The sequence below is a fragment of the Bufo bufo genome, chromosome 4, assembly GCF_905171765.1.
Source record: "Bufo bufo chromosome 4, aBufBuf1.1, whole genome shotgun sequence".
NCBI lineage: Eukaryota > Metazoa > Chordata > Amphibia > Anura > Bufonidae > Bufo > Bufo bufo.
In genome coordinates this window covers 229,521,546-229,540,001 of record NC_053392.1, presented here as the reverse complement: position 1 = coordinate 229,540,001, position 18,456 = coordinate 229,521,546, and the positions used below count along the sequence as shown (strand labels likewise).

Sequence of the window (18,456 nt, the reverse complement as noted above, 5' to 3'; positions counted from 1 at the left end):
TTCTACTGTGACTAAAGGCATTTTTCTTTAGAGACATAAGGGACTTTCGTGTTGGATTTTACATTTCCTGAATAAATATCAGGTTTTAATCATCTCAGTACAAGTCTATTTCTGTTCTATTTTCCCTCATGGTGCTACATCTTGGATTATTTTTTTTTATTTTTTTTTAGTTATGGAGACAAATAGCAAAATAGCTTTACATGATATGTGTGTTGGACATACACAAAAAAAGAAGCCATACCCAAAAAAGGAATACTATGCAAACAATTCCAATGAACTGATACATAGTCAAGAATTTGAAGATGGAAAGTGATGTTATAAGAGTATTCCGACCTTCCCTGCAGAAAAACATAACAATTATGCATTTTTGTTATTTACAATGGCAAATCATTCTGAGTTTCTATATGTAACATGGTGATGTTTGTGTTACATAAAATATTTAGCAATTCCAAAAATGTAATCCGACAGACAAACCCTAAGATTTTGATATGTTTGTTTCGGATGAATCCAGTAAAATGGCTCACAGCACAATTTTACTTAACATGTTAGTGGGAAAAAGCATGGGGTAGGAGATTATACTCACATGACCTTGAGAGGAAGTGGACGGGGGAGGGCTTGCCTTGATTGGCTGACAGGCTGTCAGACTGCCTGGATGAGCCAATCAGTGCTGCAACTGGCAAGATGTCCTTGTAGAACAAGCAGAATGCCATTCTCTCTTGGGCTGTTAATGAGGGTGTATAGATGTATGCAGTTTCTGACAGAAAACTATGTTAAGGACAGTGTACAGTCATAATCAAGCTTCCATTCTAGTGTGAGGGACAGTGAAGGGAAAGGCTAGAACGAAGAAGAGTGGTGTACAATAGGGAAAGGATGTTAGGAGCTGAGGCTGGTTGTCTCTGGCAATACCTTCTAGCTGCAGCAGAACCTCAAAAGAAGATACATGCAAGAACATTTTTCTCTATTTGATCAGAAATACATTTTTTTTTTTTTGCTCAAGTGTTATTTTGAAGGGAATGAGCTCAATATTACTGTATAACACATGTTTTACTATCCAGAGGATAGTATTTGAAGTCTCAGTGAAAGTACCGAAAATACTATACCAAAAATTGTGTCAAGGCATCTCCAAACAGTTCAAATATTATATTCTCTTGGTTTGAGAAAACAGCACATGTGCAACTTACAGAGGGTATCATTGTAAATCAAACACATGAAATACTAGACCGAAATCTGTTTTAGGGCAACAATTGAACAACACTTGTTTTACTATCCAGAGGATAGCATTTGAATTCTCAGTGAAAACACCTGAAATACTATACCAAAAATTATGTCAAGGCATCTCCAAACAGTTCAAATATTATATTCTCTTTTGGTTTGGGAAAACAGCACATGTGCAACTTACAGAGGGTATCATTGTAAATCAAGCACATGAAATACTAGACCGAAATCTGTGTCAGGGCATTGCCACAGAATTCAAGGGTTTGTTTTTGCGTAAAAATAGCCATACAAGTGTTCATGCATTTTACAATACAGAGGGTAGCATTCTAAATTGCTGAATGAAAATGTGAAACAATAGTCTGAAATCTGTGTCAGGGCATCTTCACACAGTGTAAGTGTTGGTGTGTGTTTTTGTGTGTGTGTGTGTGGGGGTAATTTCATAGGTTGACAACTTGGATTGTGAGCAGATCAAATCTGTTAGTGGTGCTGATTGTCACGGATGTTCCCGCAACATGTGGCAGGAGATCGGTGAGACTGGCAACACGTGGCTTGATCTGACATGTTTTCCATTTGGATCAAATGATGTCTGTGTTGTTTCTGGTGCTTGCCACACCTTCTTTCCCCAGGTGTGGCTATTATGGTAATTTAACCTTCTCTATTTATTGTTGTTTCTCCCATTATGCTATGCGGTTTATAGCTTCTGTTTGAGTTGTGGATAGCTGGTGTGTGGATCTCGGCTGAGTTCCTGGTCCTGCCATAGCCACTTGAAGTTAAGTGTTTTCTTTCCCTTTTGTATTTTGTTTGGGTTATTTTGTGTGTTGCATTTCCCTGTCATTTGTATTAAGCCCTGATGGAGACTCCTGTCCATCCTTCCTTTTTGAGGAACAGGTTGTCTCTGTCTTGACATTAATACCAGGGTCCTATAGGGTGAGTTAGGACACTAAGTATTCCTGTGTATGAACTCACCTACCTCCGGGGTCTGTTCATACTGATAGTTAGTCAGGACTTTGATTAGGGTTTTACTAGGAGGTGTCCATCTCCTTTCCCTAGTTTCCAGACCTTATTCCCTCACCCCTTTCCCTCCTATGTTCGGTGTGGTGTTTCCCTCCCACATCCGAACATGACACTGATACTGTATTAGTTCCAAATTAAATTTTTTATAGCAGTTTCTTCAGTGTGTTTGTGGAAAAGGGACAGGCATCTATATCTTGCATTTATATAGTTCCAGAAAACAGACTTCCAAACTTTCCGTACTTGCATGACTGTGTACTTACATTAGGCCAAAAAATGTCAGGGTTACAAACAAAAGACCAAGAGTCAGAGTGTCGGTAGTAAATAGAATTCCACTGCACTCTAGGAATATTTTTCAACTGCTTTATAACCCCTTTAGGACCCTGTCATGTTTCACCTTAAGGACCAGGCCGTTTTTTTTTATTTGACATTTGTCACTTTATGTGGTAATAACTTTGATAATCTTTTAGTTATCAAAGCCATTCTGAGATTTTTTTCTTGTGACACATTGTACTTCATGATAGTGGTAAATTTCAGTCAATATTTTTCATTTTTATAAAAAAAATCCCAAATTTACCAAAAATTTGAAAAATTTGCAGCTTTCCGAATTTCTATTTCTCTGCTATTAAAACAGATAGTGATACCTCATATAATAGTTATTACTTTACATTTCCCATATGTCTACTTTAAGTTTGAATCATTTTGTGAATGCCATTTTATTTTTTCTGGACGTTAGAAGGCTTCAAAGTTTAGAAGCAAATCTTGAAATTTTTCAGAACATTTCAAAAGCACACTTTTTTAAGGACCAGTTCAGTCATGAAGTCACTGTGGTGCTTACATAATAGAAACCACCCATGAATGACCCCATTTTAGAAACTACACCACTCAAGGTATTTAAAAACTGATTTTACAATTTCTGTTAACCCTTTAGGGGTTCAACAAGAATTAAAGGAAATGTAGATGAAATTTCATAATTTCACTTTTTTGGCAGATTTTCCATTTTAATCCATTTTTTTCCAGTAACAAAGCAAGGATTAACAGCCAAACTCAATATTTATTACCCTGATTCTGCAGTTTACAGAAACACTCCACTTGTGTTCGTAAACTGCTGTACGGGCACACGGCAGGGCGCAGAAGGAAAGGAGTGCCATATGGATTTTGGAGGGCAGATTTCACTGGGATAATTTTAAGTTGCCATGTCACATTTGAAGACCCCCTGATGCACTCCTAAAGCAGAAACTCCCCTAAAATTACCCCATTTTGGAAACTACTGGATAAGGTGGTAGTTTTGTTGGTTCTATTTTAGGGTACATATAATTTTTGGTTGCTCTATATTACACTTTTTTACAATGTTCATCTGCCATTTGTACGGAGCAGGTTGTTATGGACGTGACAATACCAAATATAAAAAATCTTTTTTAGAGTTTCCATATTCTGGAAGCCATAGATTTTTTTTTATTTTTTGAACGACTGTCTTATGTAGGGGCTAATTTTTTTCGGGATGAGATGACGGTTTGATTGGTACTATTTTTGGGTATGTATGACTTTTTGATCACTTGGTATTACACTTTTTGTGATGTAAGGTGACAAAAAAATGGTTGTTTTAGCATTTATTTTTTTATTATGAAAAACAATTTTTTTTACTTTTTTTTTAAAAAAACTTTAATTTTTTTTCCAATTCTGGGACTTCAACTTCTGGGGTCTGATCCCCTTTACAATGCATTACAATATATCCTGTATTGTAATGCATTGACTGTCAGCTTTAAGGATATCACAGGCTTCCGTAGAAGGCAAGCCCCAATGCCTATGGAAGGCATCGGACTGCTTTCTCTGCCCTTGGGTCCCCGTCACTGCAGCACAGGGACCCGATGGAGATGTAGAGGGCACCTGTACCCTCCGCAAACCCTCTGCATGCCGCAGTCAGCTTTGACCGCGGCATACAAGGGGTTAATACGCCAGTATCAATGTTTTCACCGATGCTAGTGTATGCAGCAGGGGCCCGGCTGTCAGTGACTGCCTGGTCCGTGCCGCTGATCAGGCGGGCGCAGAAATGTAATGATCGCGTAATATACGAATATTACCCAATTAATACTGGCGTGGGTCAAAAAGGAATATATAGCACTATATTGAATATAGTGCTATATATTTGTTTTTTAGAATATTTGTCATTTTTTACCATCTGAATTTAACACTGAACACTGTTTACTTCAGATGGAAAAAAATTACGAATATTTTAAAAAACAAATATATAGCACTATATCGAATATAGCGCTATATATTCTTTTTTTAGAATATTCGTCATTAATGACGAGCAACTTAAGCAGGGAGGAAACATAACTTCAGATGGAAAAAAATTACGAATATTCTAAAAAACTAATATATAGCACTATATTCAATATAGTTCTATATATTCCTTTTTGAACCACGCCGGTATTGATCGCATAATACTCGCATTTTCAAGTAAAAAAAAAAATGACGAATATTCAGAAAACAAATATATAGCACTATATTCAAAATATTAGCAAATTCTTGAAGTTGCAATATTCAAGATTATTATTTGTATTTCGAATATTTGCGGTCAACACTACCAATCAGCCTGCTGTACATTTATGGCGGGGGTCCTGAAGTGGTTAATCAATCATATGTTTCCATACAGTATAATCATATCCAGAACAGTTTTTAGTTGAAAAAGCCACACATGGTATCCAAATGTTTTGGTCAGACAATGATGTTATCACGGTCGGCGTGACTATCACATACGTGACGCAGAGGGAGGGAACAAGGAAGGCCCTGCCCAAGTGAGAGGGAAGGTGGTGACCCCTGACTCACCTAGCGGCTGGCACCTGGCTGCCCTGACGTCCCTAGACGGGTTCCTCACCCGTACGCCGATCACGTGCCTAAAGCCCTGGCTTTCCCTAAGCTGAGCCCTAGATAGTGAACAGGGCGGTGGGAACACTAGTCCGCACCACTAGCTCTAAAGGAAAACACCAAGGGAAGGACAGACAATACAAACTCAACATATAATCCCAGGTGGGCGACAACAGGAGACAACAAGAAGCCCAACAGGGATCCGGAGGGTAGCACTCTGGAACGACAACCAGGATTCACAACTCCAGTGGGTCAGTATAGATGTCCAGGCAGGAAGCTCTATAACTGGCAACTAGAGAAGTGTGAGGGGAGAATATAAGGAGGTTGGGAGTGGCAGACAAGAAACAGCTGAGGAGGAGAAGCTACGGATCCCTGATTGAGACAAAAAGGATAGCAAGGCAAACACAGAAAACAATCACTAAGAAACAACGTGATCTTTAGATATAGAGCGTGCAGCCACCCGCTGAGACCTCCTGACCCCGGGTATAACGGAGTCAGACGTGGCTCTTGATACCCTCGTGACAGTACCCCCCCTTTCACGAGGGGCCTCCGGACACTCAGTACCAGGTCTCTCCGGATGAGAGGTATGGAAAGCCTGAATTAACCTGTTGGCGTTTACCTCTGACGCTGGAACCCATATTCTTTCCTCGGGACCGTAACCCCTCCAATGCACCAGATACTGAAGAGAGCGGCGGACCCGACGAGAATCAACAATTCTGGCTATTTGAAACTCCAGATTACCATCCACAATAACAGGAGGAGGAGGCAGTGGTGATGGTTCTAGAGGTGGAACATACTTCTTGAGTAACGATTTATGGAAGACGTTATGGATCTTAAAAGTCTGAGGTAGCTCCAGGTGAAAAGCCACAGGGTTAATAACGGCTACTATTTTATAAGGACCAATGAACCTAGGGCCCAGTTTCGAAGAGGGAACCTTCAACTTAATATTCCTAGTAGACAACCACACATAGTCATTCACTCCTAGGTCCGGACCTGGCGACCGTTTCTTATCGGCCATGCATTTATATATACCACTCATCTTTTTCAAGTTAACTTGCACCTTCTGCCATACCGATGAAAGAGATGAAGAAAACCTTTCCTCTTCGGGAACCCCAGAAGACCCCCCCTCTTTGAAAGTACAAAATTGGGGATGAAAACCGTATGCACCAAGGAATGGTGAATTACCAGTGGACTCCTGATAATGATTATTTATGGCAAACTCAGCTAACGGTAAATATGATGACCACAACTCTTGGTTTTCAGACACAAAACACCTTAAATATGTTTCTAGGTTTTGGTTGGTACGCTCAGTCTGTCCATTCGACTGAGGATGGAAAGCTGAGGAAAAGGACAAGTGTACCCCCAAACGGGAACAAAAAGCTTTCCAAAACTTAGAAATAAACTGGGTTCCCCGATCCGAAACCACATCGGAAGGGACCCCGTGAAGCTTCACGATTTCACTGATAAACACCTGAGCAAGAGTTTTAGCATTAGGAAGTGCGGGTAGCGCAATAAAGTGTACCATTTTGCTAAACCTGTCTACTACTACCAAAATAACTGTTTTACCCGCAGACAACGGTAAGTCAGTGATGAAATCCATTGACAGATGTGTCCATGGCCTATTGGGGATAAAAAGTGGCAATAAAGACCCTGCTGGACGTGTATGAGAGACTTTCGCGCGTGCACAAGTAGAGCAAGTAGACACGAAATCCATTACATCCTGACGCAACCTTGGCCACCAAAAACGACGAGATAATAGCTCCAAGGTTGCTTTACTACCCGGGTGCCCAGCAAGTGCCGAATTATGATGTTCTTTTAATAATTCAAGACGCAGGTTTAACGGTACAAACAATTTCTCTGAGGGGCAAGAGGCCGGGGCGTCCCCCTGGGCCTCTAACACCTTTCCCTCTAGAACAGAGTGTACAGCAGAGACAACCACTCCTCTTTGTAAAATAGGTACCGGATCACTAGCATTACCCCCTCCAGGGAAACTACGAGATAACGCGTCTGCCTTGGTATTTTTTGCCCCAGGACGATAGGTGATTACAAAGTTAAATCTGGTAAAGAATAGCGACCACCTAGCTTGTCTAGGGGTGAGACGCTTAGCCGATTCTAGGTACAGAAGGTTTTTGTGATCCGTAATCACCGTGACGGGGTGGATTGCTCCCTCTAAGAAGTGACGCCACTCTTCAAGCGCCAGCTTAATCGCCAACAGTTCCCTATATCCAACATCATAGTTCTTCTCTGCAGAAGATAATTTTTTGGAAAAGAAAGCGCAAGGGCGCCATTTGCCAGGAGACGGACCCTGAGACAATACAGCCCCCACTCCCACCTCTGACGCATCTACCTCAACAATAAAAGGCTGGGAGACATCAGGTTGAATTAGAACAGGTGCCGAGGTAAACCTCTCTTTTAGAGAGGAAAATGCATTTTTAGCGGCGTCAGACCATTTAGAAAAATCAGTCCCCTTCCTAGTCATGTCGGTAAGGGGTTTAACGATCACTGAATAATTTTTAATGAACTTTCTATAGAAATTTGCGAAACCCAAAAACCGTTGTAGGGCTTTAAGGTTCTCAGGAAGATCCCAATCTAAAATTGCCTGGACCTTCCCAGGATCCATACGGAAACCTGAAGCAGATAATAGATATCCCAGGAACTGTATTTCCTGAACGGCGAAGACACATTTTTCAATTTTCGCATATAATTTATTCGTCCGTAGGACCTGCAGTACTTGCCTGACATGCACCTCATGTGTTTTCAGATCAGCCGAATAAATTAAGATATCATCTAGGTATATGACTACAAACCTGCCGATGAGATGACTAAAAATATCAATAACGAAATGTTGGAAGACAGCGGGGGCATTGGTCAGACCGAAAGGCATAACTAGATTTTCATAATGCCCCTCAGGGGTGTTAAAAGCTGTTTTCCACTCATCCCCTTCCCTGATACGAATCAGATTGTAGGCCCCCCTAAGATCAAGTTTGGAGAACCACCTAGCACCCGCAATCTGATTAAAAAGGTCAGGAATGAGAGGAAGAGGGTATGGGTCTCGGATGGTTATCTGGTTTAGCTCACGGAAATCTAGGCAAGGACGCAGGCCCCCATCTTTCTTTTTAACAAAGAAAAACCCTGCAGCCACGGGTGAAGAAGAGGGTCTGATGTGTCCCTTAGCCAGACTCTCGGAGATATAATCTTTCATGGCTTGTCTCTCGGGACCCGAAAGATTATACAACCTGGACTTGGGTAATTTTGCACCGGGAATCAGGTTAACTGGGCAATCATAAGGGCGATGAGGTGGTAGCTTCTGACAACCCTTTTCAGAAAAAACGTCCTCAAAGTCCGAAATAAATGTAGGTAGGGAAGCTATGGAGGCGATTAAGCAATTGTTATTTAAGCAAATCTCTCTGCAATGCTCACTCCACTCCAATATCTCCCTGGCCTGCCAATCCACCACTGGATTGTGCGCTACCAACCAGGGAAGACCCAATACCACAAGAGAGGGAAGGCCCTCCAGAACGTAACATGAAAGACACTCATTATGGTGGTCCCCTACCCGAAGGTGTAAATTATGAACAATGTGGGTGAGGTTTCTCTGAGACAGAGGAGCCGAATCTATAGCGAATACGGGAATAGGTCTCTGCAGCGTACAGAGAGACAAACCCATAGTGCGGGCAAAATGGGCATCTATCAAATTTACCCCTGCTCCACTGTCTAGAAAAAAAGAAATAGACTCCGTCTTAACACCAAAAACAATAACCGCTGGTAACACAAATTGAGATGTTCGTATGGAGGAAACGTATACCCCCCGGCTGACATCCTCCGCACAGCCTGGGGTTAGTAGTTTTCCGACGGTCTTTTGTTTTTGAGAAAGGAGGGACAGACATTAATGAAATGACCCTTCCCCCCACAGAAAAAACAAGCCCCCCCCCCTACGGCGAACCTCAGGAGGACGGACCTGACGAGAAGTTCCGCCTAGCTGCATAGGCTCATCTAAGTCAGTACAGACTAATTGTTGCTTGGGAGAGGTAACCAATTGCTCAGGAATTTTCGATCTCTCCCTAAGACGCCTATCTATTCTGATAGAGAGGGACATAACAGCATCAAGGGAAAGGGGGGTCTCATACAGCGCCAGTGCATCCTTAACCCTTTCAGATAACCCAGAGCAGAACTGACTCCTGAGAGCCGGGTCGTTCCACTGAGTATCCGTAGCCCACCTACGGAACTCTGAGCAATATTCCTCTGCTGACCGATCTCCCTGTAGGAGTCTCCGTAACTTCGACTCAGCCAGGGCGACTCGGTCAGGGTCATCATATATGAGACCCAAAGCCCCAAAAAATCCCTCCACTGACCGGAGAGCCTGGGAACCAGGGGGTAACGAGAACGCCCAGGATTGTGGGTCCCCCTGAAGCAGGGAAATGACAATCCCAACCCGCTGTTCTTCATTACCTGAGGAGTAAGGGCGCAACTTAAAGTATAATTTGCAGGCCTCACGGAACGTCGCAAATTTGTCCCTTCCCCCAGAAAATCTGTCAGGAAGAACGACCTTGGGTTCTGTAACAACCTGGTTACCCATAGCAACCGCTGGGGGTGCGGTCAGCTGCATTTGCTGCTGTTGTTGGAGGACAGACAACTTCAATCCTGCCACCTCCAAAGACAGACCTTGAAGCTGTTTTGCCAAGGCAGCAATAGGATCCATATTGGATTCTAAGTAGAGAAAAAAAACAACAAAAAAAATATTTTTATTTTTTTTTCTCAAAAAGTAAAGGCCAGTTATAATATCACGGTCGGCGTGACTATCACATACGTGACGCAGATGGAGGGAACAAGGAAGGCCCTGCCCAAGTGAGAGGGAAGGTGGTGACCCCTGACTCACCTAGCGGCTGGCACCTGGCTGCCCTGACGTCCCTAGACGGGTTCCTCACCCGTACGCCGATCACGTGCCTAAAGCCCTGGCTTTCCCTAAGCTGAGCCCTAGATAGTGAACAGGGCGGTGGGAACACTAGTCCGCACCACTAGCTCTAAAGGAAAACACCAAGGGAAGGACAGACAATACAAACTCAACATATAATATGTCATATTCCAGGTTCTTCAAAGTAGCCACCTTTTGCTTTGATTACTGCTTTGCAAACTCTTGGCATTCTCTTGATGAGCTTCAAGAGGTAGTCCCCTGAAATGGTTTTCACTTCACAGGTGTGCCCTGTCAGGTTTAATAAGTGGGGTTTCTTGCCTTATAAATGGGGTTGGGACCATCAGTTGCGTTGAGGAGAAGTCAGGTGGATACACAGCTGATAGTCCTACTGAATAGACTGTTAGAATTTGTATTATGGCAAGAAAAAAGCAAGTAAAGAAAAACGAGTGGCCATCATTACTTTAAGAAATGAAGGTCAGTCAGTCAGCCAAAAAATTGGGAAAACTTTGAAAGTAAGGGCTATTTGACCATGAAGGAGAGTGATGGGGTGCTGCGCCAGATGACCTGGCCTCCACAGTCACCGGACCTGAACCTGATGGTTTGGGGTGAGGTGGACCGCAGAGTGAAGGCAAAAGGGCCAACAAGTGCTAAGCATCTCTGGGAACTCCTTCAAGACTGTTGGAAGACCATTTCAGGGGACTACCTCTTGAAGCTCATCAAGAGAATGCCAAGAGTGTGCAAGGCAGTAATCAAAGCAAACGGTGGCTACTTTGAAGAACCTAGAATATGACATATTTTCAGTTGTTTCACACTTGTTTGTTATGTATATAATTCCACATGTGTTAATTTATAGTTTTGATGCCTTCATAGTCATGAAAATAAAGAAAACTCTTTGAATGAGAAGGTGTGTCCAAACTTTTGGTCTGTACTGTAAATATATATACGGTATATATTCATTGTAAATGATTAGGATACGAACTGAAAGAAAGTGAAGGGAGAAAACAATATTCCTCTTTGGAACTTAGCACTCCCCGCCCATCCCCCACCCCTTGGTGTTTTTAATCAGAGTAACAATGGAGCTGGACCCTCCATGTTAGAGTAGGTCCCACCTGATAAGAAGCTACCTTGTCGTCTGGTTGGTGGGCTCGACATATTTTTGATCAATAATATGCGCTAAGAGCTTCTTCACTGCTTTGTATTAAATAATGGCGTCATGTATTTGACCCTGTTCACATATTCACCTGTTCGCTCAGTCTTAGCGCATTTAGTGGTATGCTGCAACTTTATTTGTTTGCTATATATATATACGGTATATATTCATTGTAAATGATTAGGAATGAACTGTAAAGAAAGTGAAGGAAGAAAACAATATTCAAAATTCAAAAAAGTCTCTGTATCTCTCAGTAATAGCCCTCATCAGAGGATAGTAAATATGTTTAATATGAAGCACAATGAAATTCCAGCACTCACGATTTTGGTAGCTAAAATCTTCGTCTTTTATTCAGGCAGTAGACAGTTTAGACAGGACATCCACCCACAAGTGTAGCAACTTTGACGCGTTTTAGAACAATAGTTCTTAGTCGTAACAATGAGCTGTGTTACCTCTGGTGGTTTTATGTTGGTTTGTAGAGTAATTACTCACTGCCCCCCACCTGCAGGGCGGGGGAGCAGAGGAGGCAAAGCACACTTTAACCTCTTATTTTCCAGATGTAGCAGTGCTCATGTGTTTTACAATATGCATAGATAATTAATGGATCCACATATAGTCATCAGTTTATCAATTAAATCAAACATGAAATATAACATAAATAAAAACAGTATACATAATAAAATTATGGTAGAATATCATGTGTCATGACAAAAGTAGAACACCACACCAGCTATATACAGTAGGTGTTTCTGACATTGTGTTTTTAGCACGACAGCGTCGCGCTGATACTCGGCGACATGGTGCCGAGATCTCGCACTCACTGGGATAGTGACAGCACATCCCAGCAAGCGCGTCATAGAAGCGACGGGAGATCCGACTTGGATTCCCGCCAATTCTACACGTGTGCGGCGTTTGTTATGAATCCTGAGGGGGAAGTCCCCGCCGGATTTTAAATAAAAATCCGGCCTGGGTCCCGCCCTCAGGAGCATACCGGGCCCTTAGGTCTGTTATGGGTTGTAAGGAGAGCCCCCCCCTACGCCGAAAAAAACGGCGTAGGGGGTCCCCCTACAATCCATACCAGACCCGTATCCAAAGCACGCTACCCGGCCAGCCAGGAAGGGAGTGGGGACGAGCGAGCGCCCCCCCCCCCCCCTCCTGAGCCGTACCAGGCTGCATGCCCTCAACATGGGGGGTTGGGTGCTCTGGGGCAGGGGGCGCACTGCGGCCCCCCCACCTCAGAGCACCCTGTCCCCATGTTGATGAGGACAGGGCCCCTTCCCGACAACCCTGGCCGTTGGTTGTCGGGGTATGCGGGCGGGAGGCTTATCGGAATCTGGGAGCCCCCTTTAATAAGGGGGCCCCCAGATACCGGCCCCCCACCCTAAGTGAATGAGTATGGGGTACATCGTACCCCTACCCATTCACCTGCAAGAAAAGTGGTAAAAACACAAATAAACCACACAGTGTATTAAAATATTTTATTTTTCTGCTCCGGAGGCCGCCCCCTGTCTTCTTTATTAGCTCTTTTACCAGGGGGGGGGCTCTTCTTCTTCCGATATCCCGACGGGTCTTCTCCGCTAGACGTCTCGCGAGACGAAGAATCGGGGTGCGCCGAGTCTCGCGAGACGAAGAACCGGGGTGCGCCGAGTCAACAACAGAGAGAGGCGAAAACAGAAGGAGAACCCCGGAGACAGAAGACAGAAGGAGACAACAAGACAGAAGGAGAAGACAGAAGGAGACAACAAGACAGAAGGAGAAGACAGAAGGAGAACCCCGGAGAGTTGAGAAGACCCCCCCGGATAGCGGAGAAGACAGAAGGAGAACCCCGGAGACAGAAGACAGAAGGAGACAACAAGACAGAAGGAGAAGACAGAAGGAGAACCCCGGAGAGTTGAGAAGACCCCCCGGATAGCGGAGAAGACCCGTCGGGATATCGGAAGAAGAAGAGCCCCCCCCTGGTAAAAGAGCTAATAAAGAAGACAGGGGGCGGCCTCCGGAGCAGAAAAATAAAATATTTTAATACACTGTGTGGTTTATTTGTGTTTTTACCACTTTTCTTGCAGGTGAATGGGTAGGGGTACGATGTACCCCATACTCATTCACTTAGGGTGGGGGGCCGGTATCTGGGGGCCCCCTTATTAAAGGGGGCTCCCAGATTCCGATAAGCCTCCCGCCCGCATACCCCGACAACCAACGGCCAGGGTTGTCGGGAAGGGGCCCTGTCCTCATCAACATGGGGACAGGGTGCTCTGAGGTGGGGGGGCCGCAGTGCGCCCCCTGCCCCAGAGCACCCAACCCCCCATGTTGAGGGCATGCAGCCTGGTACGGCTCAGGAGGGGGGGGGGGGCGCTCGCTCGTCCCCACTCCCTTCCTGGCTGGCCGGGTAGCGTGCTTTGGATACGGGTCTGGTATGGATTGTAGGGGGACCCCCTACGCCGTTTTTTTCGGCGTAGGGGGGGCTCTCCTTACAACCCATAACAGACCTAAGGGCCCGGTATGCTCCTGAGGGCGGGACCCAGGCCGGATTTTTATTTAAAATCCGGCGGGGACTTCCCCCTCAGGATTCATAACAAACGCCGCACACGTGTAGAATTGGCGGGAATCCAAGTCGGATCTCCCGTCGCTTATATGACGGCTCTGTCTCCATCGCGGCAAGCCAGCTCGGCGCTGGCTCCCGCGATGGGGCTCGTATGTGCTCAATCTCGCCGAGAAATACAGCGAGATTGACACAAAATCGGGTTCACCTACTGTACAACCGCATCCATGCATGGATCCATATGTGACAGTGTTCCACTGTTATATCTGACATAGGCTCTTTCCCCCTCCCCGCTCCCGCTAGTACTCTCTGTTACAATGTAAAAGGTAATATGATGCAAAAAGATCATTGGTCAATAGAAATCCAGGAGCTCTTTTTTCATATTCAGGCCATTAGGATGCCTGGTATTCAATTTGAAAATCCAGAAGGCTTCTCTTAATCTCACCAGACGTTTAAAATCTCCTCCTCTGCTGGGTAGTCTCACTTGTTCTATTGCAAAAGCTTTGAAATTGCGCACTTGGCTTTCATGTTTGCAAATAAAGTGTCTGGCCGCATTGGATGTGTTCACACTGTGCAGATTTTTTATGTAGTTAAGGTGCTCCAAAATTCGAATTTTGAACTTTCTGGTGGTGCAGCCCACATACATCATGTCACAGGCTACACATTTTATAATGTATATCACCCCTATTGAATTACAATTAATATATGATTTAATTGGGTAGGTATGGGAATTATTGGCATCATGGAAGGTTTTTGTATTCGCTGCATATGTGCAGGTGCGGCAGCATAAGCTTCCGCATTTGGTAAAGCCTTTATAAATGAGCCATGGATCCCGTTTATGTTTAACCCGTTGTGTATACATACAGGGAGTGCAGAATTATTAGGCAAGTTGTATTTTTGAGGATTAATTTTATTATTGAACAACAACCATGTTCTCAATGAACCCAAAAAACTCATTAATATCAAAGCTGAATATTTTTGGAAGTAGTTTTTAGTTTGTTTTTAGTTTTAACTATTTTAGGGGGATATCTGTGTGTGCAGGTGACTATTACTGTGCATAATTATTAGGCAACTTAACAAAAAACAAATATATACCCATTTCAATTATTTATTTTTACCAGTGAAACCAATATAACATCTCAACATTCACAAATATACATTTCTGACATTCAAAAACAAAACAAAAACAAATCAGTGACCAATATAGCCACCTTTCTTTGCAAGGACACTCAAAAGCCTGCCATCCATGGATTCTGTCAGTGTTTTGATCTGTTCACCATCAACATTGCGTGCAGCAGCAACCACAGCCTCCCAGACACTGTTCAGAGAGGTGTACTGTTTTCCCTCCTTGTAAATCTCACATTTGATGATGGACCACAGGGTCTCAATGGGGTTCAGATCAGGTGAACAAGGAGTCCATGTCATTAGATTTTCTTCTTTTATACCCTTTCTTGCCAGCCACGCTGTGGAGTACTTGGACGCGTGTGATGGAGCATTGTCCTGCATGAAAATCATGTTTTTCTTGAAGGATGCAGACTTCTTCCTGTACCACTGCTTGAAGAAGGTGTCTTCCAGAAACTGGCAGTAGGACTGGGAGTTGAGCTTGACTCCATCCTCAACCCGAAAAGGCCCCACAAGCTCATCTTTGATGATACCAGCCCAAACCAGTACTCCACCTCCACCTTGCTGGCGTCTGAGTCGGACTGAAGCTCTCTGCCCTTTACCAATCCAGCCACGGGCCCATCCATCTGGCCCTTCAAGACTCACTCTCATTTCATCAGTCCATAAAACCTTAGAAAAATCAGTCTTGAGATATTTCTTGTCCCAGTCTTGACGTTTCAGCTTGTGTGTCTTGTTCAGTGGTGGTCGTCTTTCAGCCTTTCTTACCTTGGCCATGTCTCTGAGTATTGCACACCTTGTGCTTTTGGGCACTCCAGTGATGTTGCAGCTCTGAAATATGGCCAAACTGGTGGCAAGTGGCATCTTGGCAGCTGCACGCTTGACTTTTCTCAGTTCATGGGCAGTTATTTTGCGCCTTGGTTTTTCCACACGCTTCTTGCGACCCTGTTGACTATTTTGAATGAAACGCTTGATTGTTCGATGATCACTCTTCAGAAGCTTTGCAATTTTAAGAGTACTGCATCCCTCTGCAAGATATCTCACTATTTTTGACTTTTCTGAGCCTGTCAAGTCCTTCTTTTGACCCATTTTGCCAAAGGAAAGGAAGTTGCCTAATAATTATGCACACCTAATATAGGGTGTTGATGTCATTAGACCACACCCCTTCTCATTACAGAGATGCACATCACCTAATATGCTTAATTGGTAGTAGGCTTTCGAGCCTATACAGCTTGGAGTAAGACAACATGCATAAAGAGCATGATGTGGTCAAAATACTCATTTGCCTAATAATTCTGCACGCAGTGTAGATGGAGACAAATCATTTCCTATAGTTCTTGGCCGTCTTGACACAATTCTGCAACCTTGTTTCAACATACAGTGCAATATTTCGTCATCATAGATGATTGGTAAATATCTCTTAATAATTTGTTGTATTTTTTTGAATTGTTTGCTGTATGTTAAAACAAGTGTAGGTAAATTTTCATTGTCATTTTTATCCGATCCTACAACTCCAGATTTCTGTTTAAAATTATTATTTTTCTCATGGATTGGGAAGAGTAATTCTTTCCTATTTTTACTTTTTGTTATAGCTAGACCTCTGGATATCATCCATTTAGGGTATGCTCTCTGTTTTAATCTATCTGCAATAATTTGGGCCTCTATTTCATAAGCCGCTGCGGTACTGCAGTTTCTGTAGGCACGTGTGAACTCTCCCACAGGGATTGATTTTATTGTGTGAATAGGGTGGTGGTTATTTGCCCGTAACAGAGTATTCCCTGTTATTTCCTTGCGATAGGTTTTAGTTTGGATGATCTGGCCAGGTTTTCCCAGGAGTGTAAGGTCAAGGAAATTGATACTTTGTGAATGCTCCATATGTGTAAATTTTAAATTATATGTATTATTTTCAAGGTATCGCATGAAGTGCTGTATGGCAGGCACATCTCCGCTCCATATGAGGAGCATATCGTCGATGTACCTGCCATACCACACCACATGCTCCCTGAAGGGATTTTTCACATTATAAACATATGCTTCCTCCCAATAAGACATTGTCAAATTAGCCAGGGAGGGTGAGTACTAGTGATGTCGCGAACATAAAATTTTCAGTTCGCGAACAGCGAACGCGAACTTCCGCAAATGTTCGCGAACTGGCGAACCGGGCGAACCGCCATAGACTTCAATAGACAGGCGAATTTTAAAACCCACAGGGACTCTTTCTGGCCACAATAGTGATGAGAAAGTTGTTTCAAGGGGTCTAACACCTGGACTGTGGCATGCCGGAGGGGGATCTATGGCAAAACTCCCATGGAAAATTACGTAGTGGACGCAGAGTCGGGTTTTAATCCATAAAGGGCATAAATCAACTAACATTCCTAAATTGTTTGGAATAACGTGCTTTAAAACATCCAGTGTGTGTATACGATCAGGTATGATGTTGTATCGATCAGGTAGTGTAAGGGTTACGCCCGCATCACAGACATTGACAGACCAAACTCCCCTTTTAATGCACCGCAAACAGTTCATTTGCACAACCGCAAACTCCCCATTTGCACAAGGTTGGATACCAAGCTAGCCACGTCCCGGTGATGTCATTGAAGGTTTCTTCCTCCACCCAGCCACGTACAACACCAAGGGTCCCCGAAAGGTCAATTGAATTGATTTTTCGAACGGGGAGATGGTTAAAAAAACGCTGGCTCCCTCCCCTTTGTTTTTATCCACGGTGACTGCGTCTGCGCCGTGCAATTTACTGTCACACCCGATATGAGTGGTATTTTCTGTAGTACTATTCTCATCAGTTTAATCCCTCTAACGTCCCCGACTCCCCAATCTGGGGGCCATTTATTAAACAGATTTTTCGGACGGGGAGATGGTTAAAAAAACGCTGGCTCCCTCCACTCTGTTTTAATCCACGGTGACTGCGTCTGCGCCGTGCAATTTACTGTCACACCCGATATGAGTGGTATTTTCTGTAGTACTATTCTCATCAGTTTAATCCCTCTAACGTCCCCAATCTGGGTGCCATTTATTGAATAGATTTTTCGAACGGGGAGATGGTTAAAAAAAACCTGGCTCCCTCCACTCTGTTTTAAACCACGGTGACTGCGTCTGCGCCGTGCAATTTACTGTCACACCCGATATGAGTGGTATTTTCTGTAGTACTATTCTCATCAGTTTAATCCCTCTAACGTCCCCAATCTGGGTGCCATTTATTGAATAGATTTTTCGAACGGGGAGATGGTTAAAAAAACGCTGGCTCCCTCCACTCTGTTTTAAACCACGGTGACTGCATCTGCGCCGTGCAATTTACTGTCACACCCGATATGAGTGGTATTTTCTGTAGTACTATTCTCATCAGTTTAATCCCTCTAACATCCCCAATCTGGGGGCCATTTATTAAATAGATTTTTTGAACGGGGAGATGGTTAAAAAAAACGCTGGCTCCCTCCACCGATATGAGTGGTATTTTCTGTAGTATTATTCTCATCAGTTTAATCCCTGTTACGTCCCATATCAGGAATTGCCTTTTATGAAAAAAAATTTAGGCCGGGTACCTTCGACTGCCTTCACAGTGACAGACCAAACTCTCATACACTAAACTGAATTGATTTCAGGAACCGGGAGATGGAAAAAGCAGCTTGGTCG

The 18,456-nt window shown here is 43.7% G+C and overlaps 1 protein-coding gene across 1 annotated transcript in view; it reads right to left on the bottom strand.

Moving 5' to 3' along the window:
• The window catches only part of LOC120997971 (probable cation-transporting ATPase 13A5), a 393,800-nt gene that overhangs the window by 79,050 nt on the left and 296,294 nt on the right, over positions 1-18,456 (bottom strand). The window contains exon 24 of the mRNA XM_040428358.1: positions 242-338. Within this exon, the coding sequence (XP_040284292.1) occupies positions 242-338 (97 nt within the window). The remainder of the gene's footprint in view (positions 1-241; positions 339-18,456) is intronic.